The sequence below is a fragment of the Plectropomus leopardus genome, chromosome 17, assembly GCF_026936395.1.
Source record: "Plectropomus leopardus strain MGB_pleo_1.0 chromosome 17, ASM2693639v1, whole genome shotgun sequence".
NCBI classification, from domain to species: Eukaryota; Metazoa; Chordata; class Actinopteri; order Perciformes; family Serranidae; genus Plectropomus; species Plectropomus leopardus.
The window spans coordinates 34,105,961-34,121,736 of NC_142192.1; the positions used below are offsets into that span (position 1 = coordinate 34,105,961).

A 15,776-nucleotide genomic window follows, 5' to 3' on the forward strand; every position below is an offset into this window, starting at 1 on the left:
AGTTCAGAGTGAACTGTTGTTGCAGTTGTTACTGATAAAGAACAGTCGCTGTGTCTGTGAAACTCATGGGCTTTTACTTTGAAGCTAAAACATTTTTCCCAAAATTAAAAAACAGAAACAAAACATGCCCTCCAAACCCACAGGCATGTCTTCTTTGAAAATCAGCAGTAATATAAATTTAAAAAAACCCAAAAGACTGATAGAGGGCTTTAATAATAATAATAATACTGAAAATGAAAAATGATTCCCTTTTTTAAGTTAAAATAGAGAAACGCCGATTTTTGGTATTATTGTCCCAAGGAAATAAAAATGCAAAGAACTGTTTTTTGTTTTGTTTTGTTTTAAATGAGCTTTCTTTTTTTTTTTTTTTTAAATTGAGCACCCCCAAAGGAATAAAGAGGATTTTATTTTGACACGCGTCCCGGAAGTGAAGGTCCGTGATTTCCGGAGCGGAACACCGGGAACAGTCAGCGGAGAGTAGCCGTTACTGAATCAAACACCGGGAGAAAAACCGACGCGTTTTTCAGATAATCAGACATGAACCGACACCGGAAACAGCTGCAGCCGGTTTTAGAACCGGAAACGAAGCCGCGAGTCGAAGGTTTGTTTCCTTTTTGCTGCTCAGCTAATGATGCTAAGCTAACGCTAGTCTGTTAGCCGCAGCTAGCTGCTGAAGCTAACGGGTTTTGTTTGCAATAATCGGTTTTGTCCTAAAAGCGGCGGTTACCGTTTTCCAGTTAAACGTCCAATTAAAGAAGGTATCAGATTTCTGCAGAAAGAGTCCGAAAACCCAGAAACCAGTTCGCGCCCTCAAACGCTTTTTAATGCGGTCCTAAACTTTTTTTTTACCGTAGGAGAGGACGTGCTGCCTGGAGAAACAGTCAGGCGCCGAGATCCGTTTTTCTCCAGTGTTTTGCTTACATCCCCACTGCATAGAAACAGGCATTTTATTTTAATCTATTTTTGGCACACAAAAAAGTTATTGTGTCGATTTCCAGTCATCGAATCGAAGCATGTCGATCAGGTTCCGGTTACTGTATTTATACCCGTAAGTAGGTTTGGTTCGCAGTATTAAGATACGGTATCTCTTGAGCTCAGCTAACAGACGCCACAGACGTCACACAGGGAAAAACATGACTACAACATATAAAGATACAAAATTAAAAAAGATAAAACAATTTAACTGCACGTGTTAATCAAAATGTGAAATATGTAATAAATACTAACAAAACTACTAAACTACCAAATTTAATCTTAAATAAAAACTATGCAAAAACTGGAAATAAATAAAGCATAAATATAGCCTCCTGAATGAGCTCATGTCATTTTGTGCAGTTTTCCTGCAGCTTGTTCACCAGTGTGACGGCAGCTGGAGCAAAACTGTTTTTATATTGTATGGATGTAAATGAGTGCACATCATGCTTATATTGGATCACCAACCATGTCGTGTATCTTATCATTGTTAGAACATGTCATTACACCCCTACTATATGTTATATACAATATTTATGTCATATGCTTAGAAAATATCAGCAAATTTGTCCTTCAAATCGTTATCTCCACATGTATTTATTCAAGTTTCTCATTAAAAACGATCATTTATAACATTACATTGAACACATCATGAGAACGTTAGGCTATAATTCATCAAGCAATATGTGCAATATTTAGGTGTAGGGCATTGTGTAATATTGTTGTAGGGTCAGTGCTTTGACTTGTGCAGAGTGTGTGCGATTATTATGTGTAGGGTATTTGTGCAATAATTTTGTATAGCACTTAAGTGTTATTATCATAGAGCACCCCTGCAATTCTCACCGGTGAGATGCATTGACGCGCCGTCATTAATTCGCATCCATCTCCTCATAAGCAGTTAAAACATCCATCCAAGTTAGTCTGCACCGAGTTTGAAAGAGAGGCTGAATAAGTAAGAAATGAAAAAAGAGAAGAAATCACTGAAAATTTTTCAAAGACCTCTGATCCTGCTGCTGCCGACTGTTTACCTCCCGCCTGTCTTAAACATCACACTGACACACCAACAAGACAACGCACACACGGCAGCTGACCGAGAGGACAACTCACTCTCCAGTGGGGAGCGCAGTGGCAGTAGGAATACATCAAATTTCTCATATTTAGCGGGTTTACCCGTGTTTAAAAAACCCGTGTGCAGAGGCTAAATTTGGAAGGAAAGAGATATTAAATGTGGAGACGGTGTCTTCCTCTTGGACCGAAACTGGAATATGATGCCATAAAAGACGAGCCTGATGGCTGAATGCTCTGCTGTTCCACTTTCTGAGACTTAAGGAACCCCAGGAACCCTGTGTCTCAGAGTGCAGTGCCCTGGTAGGACGATAGGGAATTATGAGGTCTGAAAGATATGATGGAGCCTGACCATTCAGAGCTTTGTAGGTGAGGAGAAGGATTTTACAGGAGGCCAGAGCAAAGAAGCTAAAACAGGAGAAACGTGATCTCTTTTCTTGGTTCCTGCTAGTACATGCACCACAGCATTCTGGATTAGTTGGAGAGTCTTTCGGCACTCCTTGCAGCAACCTGATAATAAGGAATCGCAGTAATCCAGTCAAGAAGAAACATGTGTTGACCAGTTTTTCTGCATCTTTTTGGAGCAGGATATGCCTAATTTTATCAATGTTATGTAGCTGAAAAGGGCAGTCCTACAGAGATGTAGTGGAGAAAATGGAAATACTCAAAGTACCACAGAAATCTTCCAAAGTACAGTAATTGAGTAAATGTACATAGTACAAATGTGCATTGTTACTTTCCACTACTGGAACCTTCTCACACAAACATTACTCCGTGTTGTTACTAATAGATGAAAACTCCACAGAGCAGCTTAAATTTTAAAAGGTGTTACCAAGCATGGTTAATAAATGTTTGTGGGTTTCCTTTAACAGCTCTCTGTCTGTGTTTCAGCTTTACCCTCAGATGTACTAAAGGGGATTGTTGTTAAAGAAGAGGACCAGGAGGACCCAGAGCCCCCACACATTAAAGAGGACCAGGAGGACCCAGAGCCCCGACTCATTAAAGAGGAGCAGGAGGACCCAGAGCCCCCCCACATTAAAGAGGAGCAGGAGGAGCTGTGGAGCAGTCAGGAGGGAGAGCAGCTTCAAGGTCTGGAGGAGGCTGATATCACCAAGTTCCCATTCACTCCTGTCCCTGTGAAGAGTGAAGATGATGAAGAGAAACCTCAGTCCTCACAGCTTCATCAAAGACTAACTGAACAGATGGAAACAGAAGCTGATGGAGAGGACTGTGGAGGACCAGGACCAGACAGGGACTCACATCCAGATACACATTTAAAGACTGGAGACTCTTCTGAACCTGAGACTGAGGACAGTGATGATTGGATGGAGACCAGAGAACCTCAGTCAGGTTTAAACTCTCTGAAAAATGATCAAGTCAGGGAGAAACCATTCAGCTGCTCTGAGTGTCATGAAATATCTGAAGACAGTCACAACTTGCAGACTCGCATGAAATTTCACATAGGAGACAAACAGTTCAGCTGTTCAGTGTGTAATGCAGGTTTCAGTGACAGTGAGACTTTAGTTCATCACATGAGGATCCACACGATACAAACTCAGTTTAGCTGCCCAGTTTGTTACAAAGAGTTTGCATGGAGGAGGTATCTGACAAAACACATGGAAGTCCACAAAAATGAGAGAATCTACCGTCGCAGATACTTTCACAAAATATTTGCCCCCCGTCGCCAAGTCAAAACACGTAAATGTGATGGTTGTAAGTCCTCAGAGCGCCATCAAAGTCAAACTGAGGTGAACAGAAAGGCAGAGCCTCCAGCCAGCAGCGCAACTCAACAGATGAAAACGGAAGCCGATTGGGAGGACTGTGGAGGACCAGAACCAGCCAGGAACTCACATCCAGATACGAATGTACAACCAGACACTGATGATAGTGTCGATAGTGATTTTTGGAAGGAGACCAAAGAACGTCTGTCAAGTTTAAAGTCTCTTAAAACCGATAAAGTTTCTGTCTGTGATGAGAGATGTAAAACTGATAAATCATTGAGCTGCTCTGATTGTGGGAAAAGTTCAGGTGTGCAGAGACAACGGAGACCTCATACAGGAGAGAAACCATTTAGTTGTTCAGTTTGTGCTAAAACATTTGCAAGGAGAACAAATGTGACGCAGCACATGAGAATCCACACAGGAGAGAAAAAAATCAGCTGCAGAAGATTTGCCTGGCCTTTACAATTAAAAAGACATAAATGTGACGATCATCAGTCCTCACAGCTTCATCAAAGCAAAACTGAACAGATTAAAACAGAGTCTGATGGAGAGGACTGTGGAGGACCAGAACCAGCCAGGAAGTCACATCCAGATACACATTTACAACCAGAGACTGAGGACAAGACTGGAGACTCTTCTGAACCTGAGACTGAGGACAGTGATGATTGGAAGGAGACCAGAGAACCTCAGTCAGGTTTAAACTCTCTGAAAAATGATCAAGTCCCTGTCAGTGATTCAAGATGTTCTGCTGGAGAAAAAAGATTTTCCTGCACTGTGTGTGGGAAAAGATGTGGCCGCAAGACACATCTGCAGGAACACATGAGAACTCACACAGGAGAGAAACCATTCAGCTGCTCTGAGTGTGGAATAAGATTTTGCACAAAGTCGGAACTGAGGAGACACATGAGAAGTCATACAGGAGAGAAACCTTTTAGCTGCTCAGTTTGTAAAAAATCATTTGCACAAAGTGGAAATTTACGCACTCACATGAGAACTCATACAGGAGAAAAACCATTCAGCTGCTTTGTGTGTGAGAAAAGATGTAGCACCAAGGGAGGTCTGAAGGAACACATGAGAATTCATACAGGAGAGAAATTATTTAGCTGCTCTGAGTGTGAGAAATCTTTTGTGTATATCTAGTTTACAAATAAAGACACATAAGGGGGAGAAGATTCAGTTGCAGCATTTATAATGCAAGATTTGCCTGGCATCATCAGATCAAAAAACATAAATGAGTTGGGTGTCAGTCCTCACAGCTTCATCAGACTCAAACTGAGGAGAACAGAGAGGCAGAGCCTCCAGCCAGCAGCTCAACTCAACACATGGAAACAGAAGCTGATGGAGAGGACTGTGGAGGACCAGAACCAGCCAGGAACTCACATCCAGATACACATTTACAACCAGACACCGAGGACAAGACTGGAGACTCTTCTGAACCTGAGACTGAGGACACTAGGCAGGTTTCCATTACAGATCTGTGCCAAACTTGAGCTATGTTTTATATTTGATAAAAGACAATTGCGAGATGACTGTTTCCATTGAGTGACATTATGCGACTTCTCGTTCATTCCATGAAGCATGGTGATAGATGTTCAAAACATTAGCAGGTTTATTCTTTTTGCAGCCACTTGATAAAGCCGCTCTAATATCGCTGTAATTTCTTTGTCTCAGGCAAGAGTAAAGACAAATTTTGGCCTCTTCCTCCATTTTTTGTATAATGTTATGTGACTGAACCGTCTTACTATTATTTGGGGTTAATGGCAGTTAGCATCCGTAAAGTCACATTATCGCCACCCGTTGTTACACATCGTATGAGCCATAAAAGTGACAAAAGTCTTTCCATCTTAGTTTTGTGAAATATGGCTTTTTTGAATCTCCTGAAATACTACCTCATCAAAGCTTAAAAACTTTTATGCAAAAAAGGGGATTTTTTTTCATAACTAATTTGTTTCCATTGGGCATATTTTGTATTCTCAATTCCAACTTTGCGCAACTTGAGGATTAACTTGAGGGTTAATGGAAACCCACCTAGTGATGATTTGAAGGAGAACATGTCAGGTTTAAACTCTGAAGAATTATCAAGTCCTTGTCAGTGATTCAAGATGTAATGCTGATAAGAAATGATTTTGCTACTCAAGTGTGGGAAAACATTTGGCACCAAAGGGAATCTGATGAAGCACATCTTGATTCATACAGGAGAGAAATCGTTCATCTTCTCTGTAAGAAATCTTGCACATAATAGATGCTTATGTATTCACATGAGAACTCATACATGAGAGAAATCTTCCGCTGCTCAGTCTGTAAAAAACTCTTTTACACATAATTAGTAGTAGTAGTATTTAAAAAAACACATGAGCATCCACACGGGAGAAAAAACATTCAGCTGCTCAGTGTTTAGCAAAAAATTAATTGAAGAGGACATCAAATGAATCATGAAAGCACACACGAGGGAGAAACCATTCAGGTGCAGTGTGACAAAAGATTTAGCCTCAAGGCTAACTGGAAGAAGTACATGTTTTTTCATACAGGAGACAACTCTTTCAGCTGCCCAGTCTTTAATGAATAATTTACAACTAGAGAGAGTGTTAAGTTACATATGACAATCCACACAGGAGAGAAACCTTTCAGTTGCTCATTGTGTGTTAAAAGTATGTGCTCACGACACAGCTTAAGAAACAAAACTCCAAACCATCTCACACAAGAGAGAAACTAGGGCTGTATAATTGATCAAAGAAAATCTTGTTCTAGTAACTTCTATTCCACCAATTGTTTGGTCAAAAAGTGAAAAAAATCTGCACGTTAGCTCTAGATCAACTAAACTTACCGCACTTTCATGTCTGGTATTTGTTGTGAGGGTTTATGGTTTGTGTTTTGCTTTTCTCTTTTGTCCAGGTCTCACTGTGAGAAGAAACTATTATTTTTATAGTTTGACATGAGAAGAACTCCCTAAACATCTTTATCTTTGGTTCATATAAAGTTTTTCCTGGTTCATTAAGATGATTGGATTTTCTTTTCGCACAGAAGATGATAATTTGTCTCAGTAGCTGTAGTTCAACCTCAACTAGCCCCCTTCGATGCGAAGGAGCAGCAGCTCTCCTTCGCATCGCTCCTCACGGATGTCCAAGCTTCTCACCCTATCTCTAAGGCTGAGTCCAGCCACCCTGCGGAGGCAACCGGTAAATCGAGAGCTTTGCCTTCCGGCTCAACTCCTTCTTCTCTACAATGGTACGGTGTAGCACTCGATTGCTGCAGATGCTGCATCAAACCACCTGTCCATCTCATGCTCCGTTCTACCCTCACTCATATGAACAAGACCCTGTGATACTCGAACTCCTTTGCTTGGGGCAACAACTCTCCCCCCACCCAGAAGAGACAACCCTCCGTTTTGCAGCAGAGAACCATGGCCTCAGGTTTGGAGGTGCTAACTGTCATCCTGACCACTTTACACACACTGGAGGTCACAGTGTGATGGAGCCAACAGAACCACATCATCTGCAAAAAGCAGAGATGCAGTTCTGAGGTCCCCAAACCAGACCCCTTCCTCCTCCCGGCTGCATTGGGTTGGAGACAAGGGGCAATCCTGGCAGAGGCCAACACTCACTGGGAAAGTGTTTGACTGCATGCCAAGTATGCATGCACAAATCTCAATTTGGCAGGGTTTAAGAGTTCCTCAAACTGTTCCTTCCACCGCTCAACAAAATCCCTAGTCTTGGTCAGCAGTTCTCTGCCCCTGCTGAACACAGCCTGAGACAAGCCCTACTTTCCCTTCCGGAGCTGAAAGTCTGAAAAGACTGAAAGTCCTCCTCCATAGCCACCACAAACTCTTCCCACACACGAGTTCTTGCTTTGGCGACCGCCTTAGCTGTAGCCCTTCTGGCCAACCGGTACCTGTCTGCTGCTTCAGGAGACCCCTGGGCCAATAAAGCCCAACAGGCCTCCTTCTTCTCCGGTTACCTCAACAATAGGCACTGACAACCTTCTTCCCCCTAGGAGATCAATAGAGTCCCCAGTTGGCAACGATTCCAGCACACTGCCCAGAGACTCCAAGAAGGCTGGGTATTCCGAACCGCTGTTTGGTGCATAAGCACAAACAACGGTCAGAGACCCCCTCTTAGCAACTCGCAGCTGCATCGAGGCGACCTTCTTGTTCTCCAGGGAGAACTCCAACATAGCAGCAAATTGTGAGTATCCCCACACCAGCCTGGCGCCTCTCATCCTGGGCAACTCTGGAAAAGGAGAGAGTCCAGCCCCTCTTCAAGGGTTACGTTTCCACAGCCAGAGCTGTGCGTGGAGGTGAGTCCAACCATATCTCGCTGGTACCGCTCCACCTCCCGCACAAGCTTCGGCTCCTTTCTTCCCTGCTAGAGAGGTGACATCCCCAGACATCCCCAGAGCTAACCTGCGAAGCCAGGGGTCAGCATGCCCAGGGCCCTGCCCCTGCCTGCTGCCCAGCAAACAAATCACCAGGCCCTGATTTCCAATCCTGCAGGTGGTGGGCCCACAGAGTGGTGGCAGCATGTCATTACTTCAGGCTGAGCCTGACCAGGCCCCATGGCCAAAGGCCCAGCCACCAGACTCTTGCCTTCAAACTCCCCTCCCAGGTCTGGCTCCAGGGGGGCAGTGCCGGGCGAGGTGAACTCCGCTCGAATTGTCCGTATCATCAGGGTCTTCGTGAGTTGCTCTTAGTCTGCTGCCCCAATGTGATGTGTTCAAGAATCGTTGGAAATATGAAAACCCAACTGTAACTTCAGTTTTAACAGTTTCAGGCTGTAACTTTGGCCATATTTATTTTGGTGGGCCTGCCTGTTCAGAAGACATTACATTGAAAAGAAAAAAATAATTGTCCTTTTTCCTTTCAAAATTATAAAGAAAAAGAAATTTTTAAAAAATGTGAAGGAAAAAATGCCAAAAGGTTTTAAAAATCACCCAAATTTTTAAAGGAGAACACATCTCCAAAAATTTTAAAAGAAAAAAAAATCTCTTTTTTTTGAAGCAAACATTTTCACAAATTTTAAAAGAAAACAAAAACAAACACGCAGACATGCCTTCTTTGAAAATCAGAACTTATATAACTACTAAACCATTAAAAATTACAGACTATTTTTCCAACTCGTTTCTACTCAGCACTGATGACTAACAACTACTCAGATTTTAATATAATTTTTTAGGGTAAATAGGGTGCCAGCTAAGGCCCTAATGCTAAGACTACAACAACTACTACTACTAATTACAACAACAATGTGAATAAAGATATAAAAGTAAAAAGACAAAAACATCGATTTTTCTTATTGCCCCAATTAAATAAAATACAAATAACGTTTTTTTGTCATTTGCCTTTTTTCTTTGTGAGGACGTCAAAGGGTTAGGGATTTTATTTTGACAATCGTACCCGGAAGTGATTGTTCGTGTTTTCTGGAGCGGAACACCGGGAGCAGTCAGCGGACAGAAGCCGTTAGCTGAATCAAACACCGACAGAAAACCGACAAATTATCCTGTTAATCAGAGATGGACCGACACCGGAAACAACTGGAGCTGGTTTTAAAACCGGAAACGAAGCCGCGAGGAGAAGGTTTGTTTTCTTTCTGCTGCTCTGCTGATGATGCTAAGCTAACGCTAGCCTGTTAGCAGCAGCTAACTCCCGAAGCTAACGGGTTTTGTTTCGAGTTATGATTTTGTGATAAAAGTGGCTGTGGCTGGTTTCTAGTTAAAGACGTTAACAGAGTTCTGCAGGAAAGAGTCCGAAAACCCAGAAACCAGTTTGCATGTTGTCACTTCCTCATCCCTGGACACCAAGTCGATGGGTTTTCTAAATGTGCCATTGGTTGAAGTGTTTTTGGTTTGTTGTGTTTTTGATTGGATATGTATTTGGTATCAGGATAATAGGGAACGAGGTATGAGCTCTGAAAGACTTGATGGAGCCAGACCATTCAGTGCTTTGTAATGAGGAGAATGGTTTTATGGGGAGCGAGTGCAGAGAAGCTAAACCAGGAGAAACGTGATCTCTTTTCTTGGTTCCTGTTGGTACATGTGCCGCAGCACTCTGGATTAGTTGGAGAGTCTTTCGGGACTCTTTGTAGCAACCTGATAATAAGGAATCGCAGTAATCCAGTTGAGAAGTAACAAGGTGTTGACCAGTTTTTCTGCATCCTTTTGAGGAAGGATATGCCTAATTTATCAATACCATGCAGATGAAAAAAGGCAGTTCTACAGAGATGTAGTGGAGTAGAAGTATGAAGTATGGGAAAATGGAAATACTCAGTACCTCAGAAATCTTCAAGTACAGTACTTGAGTAAAGTTACTTTCCACCACTGAAAGTCTCACACAGATATTGTTCCATGCCATTAGTAATAGATGGTGTGTTAGATCTATATTTTAAAAATGGCAAATATAAAAGACAACAAGAAAAGAAAAGAAAAGAAGAAGAAGCAAGAAAAAGCTACATCAGGATGCCTCTCGCACATATTCAGTAAAGCAACACAGTAACAGTAATTGGCCTCCTGGATCAGCTGGTTGAGCACACCTGTGTGTTCAAAGTACCTAGAAAGACCTGGGATGTTGCCCTTCTGGATTGCCATATCGATTTACTTGTTCTTGACCATGAATGATTTCATCAATTTTTCCAAGACAGAGAAGAAGATCTTGCCTTCAACACTCAGGAGAGAGGTGGTCCTGAACTAGCTGATTTCGGAGGAGTCTTTCTCCTTCGGTACAGAGCAGAAGGGTGCTTTACCCCTCTGCTCTTTTCCTGGATAATGGGATGGTACCTTTTGTCCATACCCGCTGCAGAAGCTTCCATAGCCTGCGGAGCAGCATGGGACACCTCTTGTATACATTTCAAGGTATACCATTTGGTTCTGGAGCAGATGCTGATTGGGCTTTCTGTATGATTCCTTGGAACTCTCTCCAGGTTGGCTCGTTGATGTCAAGCTGTTTCTCTGGAGGTTCAGTTCTGCTGATCTCCAGGTGTGCACTTGGCATATGGCCCATAAGTGCGTCAGTGTAGCTCTCTTTGAAAAAGTCCTCCAGAGCTTAGGGCAGATCAATCTTCCAGAGTTTGCTTCACCCAACAAGTTTTTTGTGAACCTGTATGGGTAATTGATGAACTAACTCGCATGGCCTCCTTGTCCTTTCTCAGCCTCAGAGACCTTTCTGCCTTTCTCAGTCTGCACAGTTTCCCTAAAAGTCCACTGGTCAGATCTTTGATACCCACTTTTTCCTTAGCACGAGCTCATTTGAACTGGCTGCTGAGAGTCTTGATTTCACTTCTCAACCACAAGATCCCTCTCTCCATCCTGTTTGGCTGTTTCCAGATGTTGTCTTTCTTCTCCTATGTGCCAAATCGTTCTCTGGCCACGTTAAAGTGAATCGTTGTCGTGGTGTCAATTTTCCTTGTGGCTGCACCTGTCAAGGACCAGGTCTTTTTGGTCCCATCCTGTGGTGTCATTTTTTTCTCTGGCAGATTGAGGGCCTGGGATGGCACTGAGAGAGTCCCTCCTGTAATCTTGGGGTGATCAGCTGCTGAGAGGTCTCCTGTGCTGTGGGGTGCCTCCTGACAGAAGTCCTCCGGCATCTGACTCAATGTTTTCACTACGTGCTGCAACAGTTTCTCCCCTACTCCACATTTGGTCCTGGATTGGTGTATCTTTTGTTGCTTTTAAGTTCTTACAAACCATCCCACATTGGCGAGTTCCAACCCTCTGCCTGTGAGTGTCGTTTGGGCCACTACCATTGTGTCCATCCCGCTGAGTCTCACCCCCTCTTGTAGCACAAGAGTGGGTTTGTTGGTTTTCTGTAAGTGATGAAAACTCCACAGAGCAGCTTCAACTTAAATTAGTGTTACCAATGATTAATAAATGTTTATGGGTTTCCTCTCTGTCTGTGTTTCAGCTTTACCTGTAGATGTACTAAAAGGGATTGATGTTAAAGAAGAGGAACAGGAAGAACCAGAGCCCCCACACATTAAAGAGGAGCCGGAGGAGCTGGAGGACCCGGAGCCCCGACACATTAAAGAGGAGCAGGAGGAACTCTGGATCAGTCAGGAGGGAGAGCAGCTTCAAGGTCTGGAGGAGGCTGATATCACCAAGTTCCCATTCACTCCTGTCCCTGTGAAGAGTGAAGATGATGAAGAGAAACCTCAGTCCTCACAGCTTCATCAAAGACTAACTGAACAGATGGAAACAGAAGCTGATGGAGAGGACTGTGGAGGACCAGAACCAGACAGGGACTCACATCCAGATACACATTTACAACCAGACACTGAGGACAAGACTGGGGACTCTTCTGAACTTGAGACTGATGACAGTGGTGATGATTGGAAGGAGACCAGAGAACCTCAGTCAGGTTTAAACTTTCTGAAAAATGATCTAGTCCCTGTCAGTGATTCAAGATGTGCTGGAGAGAAACGATTCAGCTGCTCTGTGTGTGGGAAAAGATTCAGTGTCAGGGGGGATCTGAAAAAACACACAAGAACTCACACAGGAGAGAAGCCTTTCATATGCTCAGTTTGTAAGAAATCTTTTTCACAGAGTGGAAGTTTACAATCACACATGAAAATTCACACAGGAGAGAAGCCATTTAGCTGTCCTGAGTGTGGTAAAAGATTTGGCCGCAAGGACTATCTAAAGACACATATGACAACTCATACAGGAGAGAAACCTTTCACCTGCTCAATTTGTAAGAAATCTTTTACGGTGATTGGCAGTTTTCAGAGACACATGAGAATCCACACAGGAGAGAGACGATACAGCTGCAGTGTTTGTGGCGAAAGATTCATTTGGTATAATCAGCTCAGAATCCATCAGTGTGTTTGTCGTCCATCCTCACAGCTTCATCAAACTCAAACTGAACAGATAAAAACGGAAGCTGATGGGGAGGACTGTGGAGGACCAGAACCAGACAGGAACTCACATCCAGATACACATTTACAGCCAGAGACTGAGGACAAGACTGGAGACTCTTCTGAACCTGAGACTGATGACAGTGATGATTGGAGGGAGACCAAAGAACCTCAGTCAGGTTTAAACTCTCTGAAAAATGATCAAGTCAGCGAGAAACCGTTCAGCTGCTCCAAGTGTCATGAAATATCTGAAGACAGTCACAACTTGATGACACACATGAAATTTCACATAGGAGACAAACAGTTCAGCTGTTCAGTGTGTAATGCAGGTTTCAGTGACAGTGAGACTTTAGTTCATCACATGAGGATCCACACGATACAAACTCAGTTTAGCTGCCCAGTTTGTTGCAAAGAGTTTGCATGGAGGAGGTATCTGACAAAACACATGGAAGTCCACAAAAATGAGAGAATCTACCGTCGTAGATACTTTCACAAAACATTTTCCCCCCGTCGCCAAGTCAAAAGACATAAATGTGATGGTTGTAAGTCCTCAGAGCGCCATCAAAGTCAAACTGAGGTGAACAGAAAGGCAGAGCCTCCAGCCAGCAGCGCAACTCAACAGATGAAAACGGAAGCCGATTGGGAGGACTGTGGAGGACCAGAACCAGCCATGAACTCACATCCAGATACGAATGTACAACCAGACACTGATGATAGTGTCGATAGTGATTTTTGGAAGGAGACCAAAGAACGTCTGTCAAGTTTAAAGTCTCTTAAAACAGATAAAGTTTCTGTCTGTGATGAGAGATGTAAAACTGATAAATCATTGAGCTGCTCTGATTGTGGGAAAAGTTCATGTGTAAAGAGACAACGGAGACCTCATACAGGAGAGAAACCATTTAGTTGTTCAGTTTGTGCTAAAACATTTGCAAGGAGAACAAATGTGACGCAGCACATGAGAATCCACACAGGAGAGAAAAAATTCAGCTGCAGTGTTTGTAACAGAAGATTTGCCTGGCGTTTGCAGATCAAAAAACATAAATGCGTCGGTCAACAGTCCTCACAGCCCCATCAAAGCAAAACTGTACAGATTAAAACTGAATCTGATAGAGTGGACTGTGGAGGACCAGAACCAGCCAGGAACTCACATCCAGGTGCACATTTACAGCCAGACACTGAGGACAAGACTGAAGACTCTTCTGACCCTGAGACTGATGACAGTGATGATTGGAAGAAGACCAGAGAACCTCAGTCAGGTTTAAACTCTCTGAAAAATGATCAAGTCCCTGTCAGTGATTCAAGATGTTCTGCGAGAGAAAAACCATTCTGCTGCTCTGAATGTGGGAAAAGATTTGTCTCCAAGGGAAGTCTGAAGATACATGTGAGAACTCACACAGGAGAGAAACCTTTCGTCTGCACAGTTTGTGGTAAAGGATTCCATCGCAAAGACAACTTGGTTCAACACATGAGATCTCACACAGAAGAGAAGCCTTTCAGTTGCCCATTTTGTCAGAAATCTTTTACACAGGGTGGAAATTTACAGACACACATGAGAGTTCACACAGGAGAGAAAAGATACAGCTGCAGTGTTTGTGATCAAAGATTCACTTGGCTTTATCAGCTCAGGAACCATCAGTGTGCCGGTCGTCAGAAAAGTTGAAAACAAAAGGAAAGTCTGACAAGTATGAGTGTGTATGACTGTAGGTTATTATTGTGGATTGGATTTGAGACACTTGAATGTGTTGACAATGTATGACAAAATATTGACTCTTCATCGTTATTATTTTGCTAATTTCACAACAGAGGTAGGTGTGATAAACCTTTCACATTGTAAGACTTTTAACATTTTTTGTGTTCAAATCATATTTTAGATAAATTCTTACTTTGTGTTTTTATAAATTTTACCTGAGCAGGTACAGTACAGAGTACCTGAGCAGGTACAGTACAGAGGGATACTGGATATTTTTAGTGGTGTTGAAAGTTGTGCTTGGATACAACGACAAAGACTTTGGTTTTCTGAGTAAGGAAATATTGAGTAATGTTCGATAATTCTGCCTTTCTCTGCTATTTGGACCTTTCAAGTTTAATTTAGGTTTTTATTGCCTCTAAAATGACCCCAATATGAACACCGATCTGTACTTTAACAAATTCTTGTGACAGTTTCTTCTTGTCCAAGTTGCAACATGACAATGCAGTATTGAAATCCAGTGGTACACAAATAAATTCAAATAAATTCATTTATCATGGATGTGGAACAAGAGACATGAAGGAGGATAGAAAAGTAAACCATGACTGAGGGGACGCAGCAGTATTTGTACAGAAAACAGAATGTCTGATCATCTTACTGGATTATACTGTTATATATTCACATTTTCAGATTTGTGTTTTCCTTTACAGAAATAAACATTTCCACCATAAATTGGTGCATGGAAATCACATGAATGCAGGAAATCAAGTGTTTAGACACCCCACCACTGACAAAACCCACACTCTTCTTTTTTTTGCATGAATTCTTGCATCACATTTTCCTTTTGCTTATTTTGTATAATTTGTGTTGATAAAAATGACCATTTTCAATGAATAAATGTCCTTTTTTCGTAAACCTCTACCGTCTATTTTTTGCCCCAAACACATTTTAGGAACAGAGAGTTTCCTTGCTTTAATGGAATTTGTATGGTCATGGAATACTGCGGAAGTCATGGAATTTGCTTATTTCGAGTTCCAGGCCTGGAAAAGTTTTGGAAACCCAAATGTACTGTGTTTTGGAAAAGTCATGAAAAGAAATGAAATTTTTGCTCACAGACCTATTTGATAACACACGATGTGTTGAAGGACTGTCACAAAGTTGAAAATTCAACAATTGTTTCTGTTTTTTCAGTTTGTGGCTAATAAGTGATGTCATTCATGGTGATTAAAAAAAACTAAAATATAAAAATGTAAAAGTGTATTTTGACATGGTACTATCAGTGGCATCATCACAGTGGGTGTCTGAGGCTTCAGCCCCATCCGTCTGAAACCTGAAAATCCAACGATAATTTCTGTTTATACAGTTTGAGGCCGAGATAAATGGTGTAATTTATGGTCATTTTTAAAGATTTTTTTAATGCAAAAACCTTTTGAAATAGAATTTCAAATACCATGTTTTGCCTTCAAAATCACCAGACATTTCGAAAGAAAATAA

General features: G+C 42.2%; 2 protein-coding genes across 2 annotated transcripts; both read left to right on the forward strand.

Moving 5' to 3' along the window:
- Positions 1-400: 400 nt before the first annotated feature.
- LOC148186752 (uncharacterized) lies at positions 401-9,029 on the forward strand. The gene is made up of 2 exons (XM_088090650.1): positions 401-601; positions 2,929-9,029. Exons 1-2 carry the CDS (start codon positions 538-540, stop codon positions 4,896-4,898), a joined length of 2,034 nt encoding a protein of 677 aa, XP_087946776.1. The 5' UTR covers positions 401-537; the 3' UTR covers positions 4,899-9,029.
- A 117-nt stretch (positions 9,030-9,146) lies between these two features.
- LOC148186753 (uncharacterized) lies at positions 9,147-15,682 on the forward strand. Its single transcript, XM_088090632.1, has 2 exons — positions 9,147-9,327; positions 11,647-15,682. Exons 1-2 carry the CDS (start codon positions 9,264-9,266, stop codon positions 14,253-14,255), a joined length of 2,673 nt encoding a protein of 890 aa, XP_087946758.1. The 5' UTR covers positions 9,147-9,263; the 3' UTR covers positions 14,256-15,682.
- The last annotated feature ends 94 nt before the right edge of the window (positions 15,683-15,776 follow it).

Coding starts and splice junctions, on each gene's coding strand:
- LOC148186752 (XM_088090650.1), top strand. CDS start 538: ATGAACCGACACCGGAAACAGCTGCAGCCGGTTTTAGAACCGGAAACG. Junction 602..2,928: donor AACGAAGCCGCGAGTCGAAG/GTTTGTTTCCTT, acceptor TCTGTGTTTCAG/CTTTACCCTCAGATGTACTA.
- LOC148186753 (XM_088090632.1), top strand. CDS start 9,264: ATGGACCGACACCGGAAACAACTGGAGCTGGTTTTAAAACCGGAAACG. Junction 9,328..11,646: donor AACGAAGCCGCGAGGAGAAG/GTTTGTTTTCTT, acceptor TCTGTGTTTCAG/CTTTACCTGTAGATGTACTA.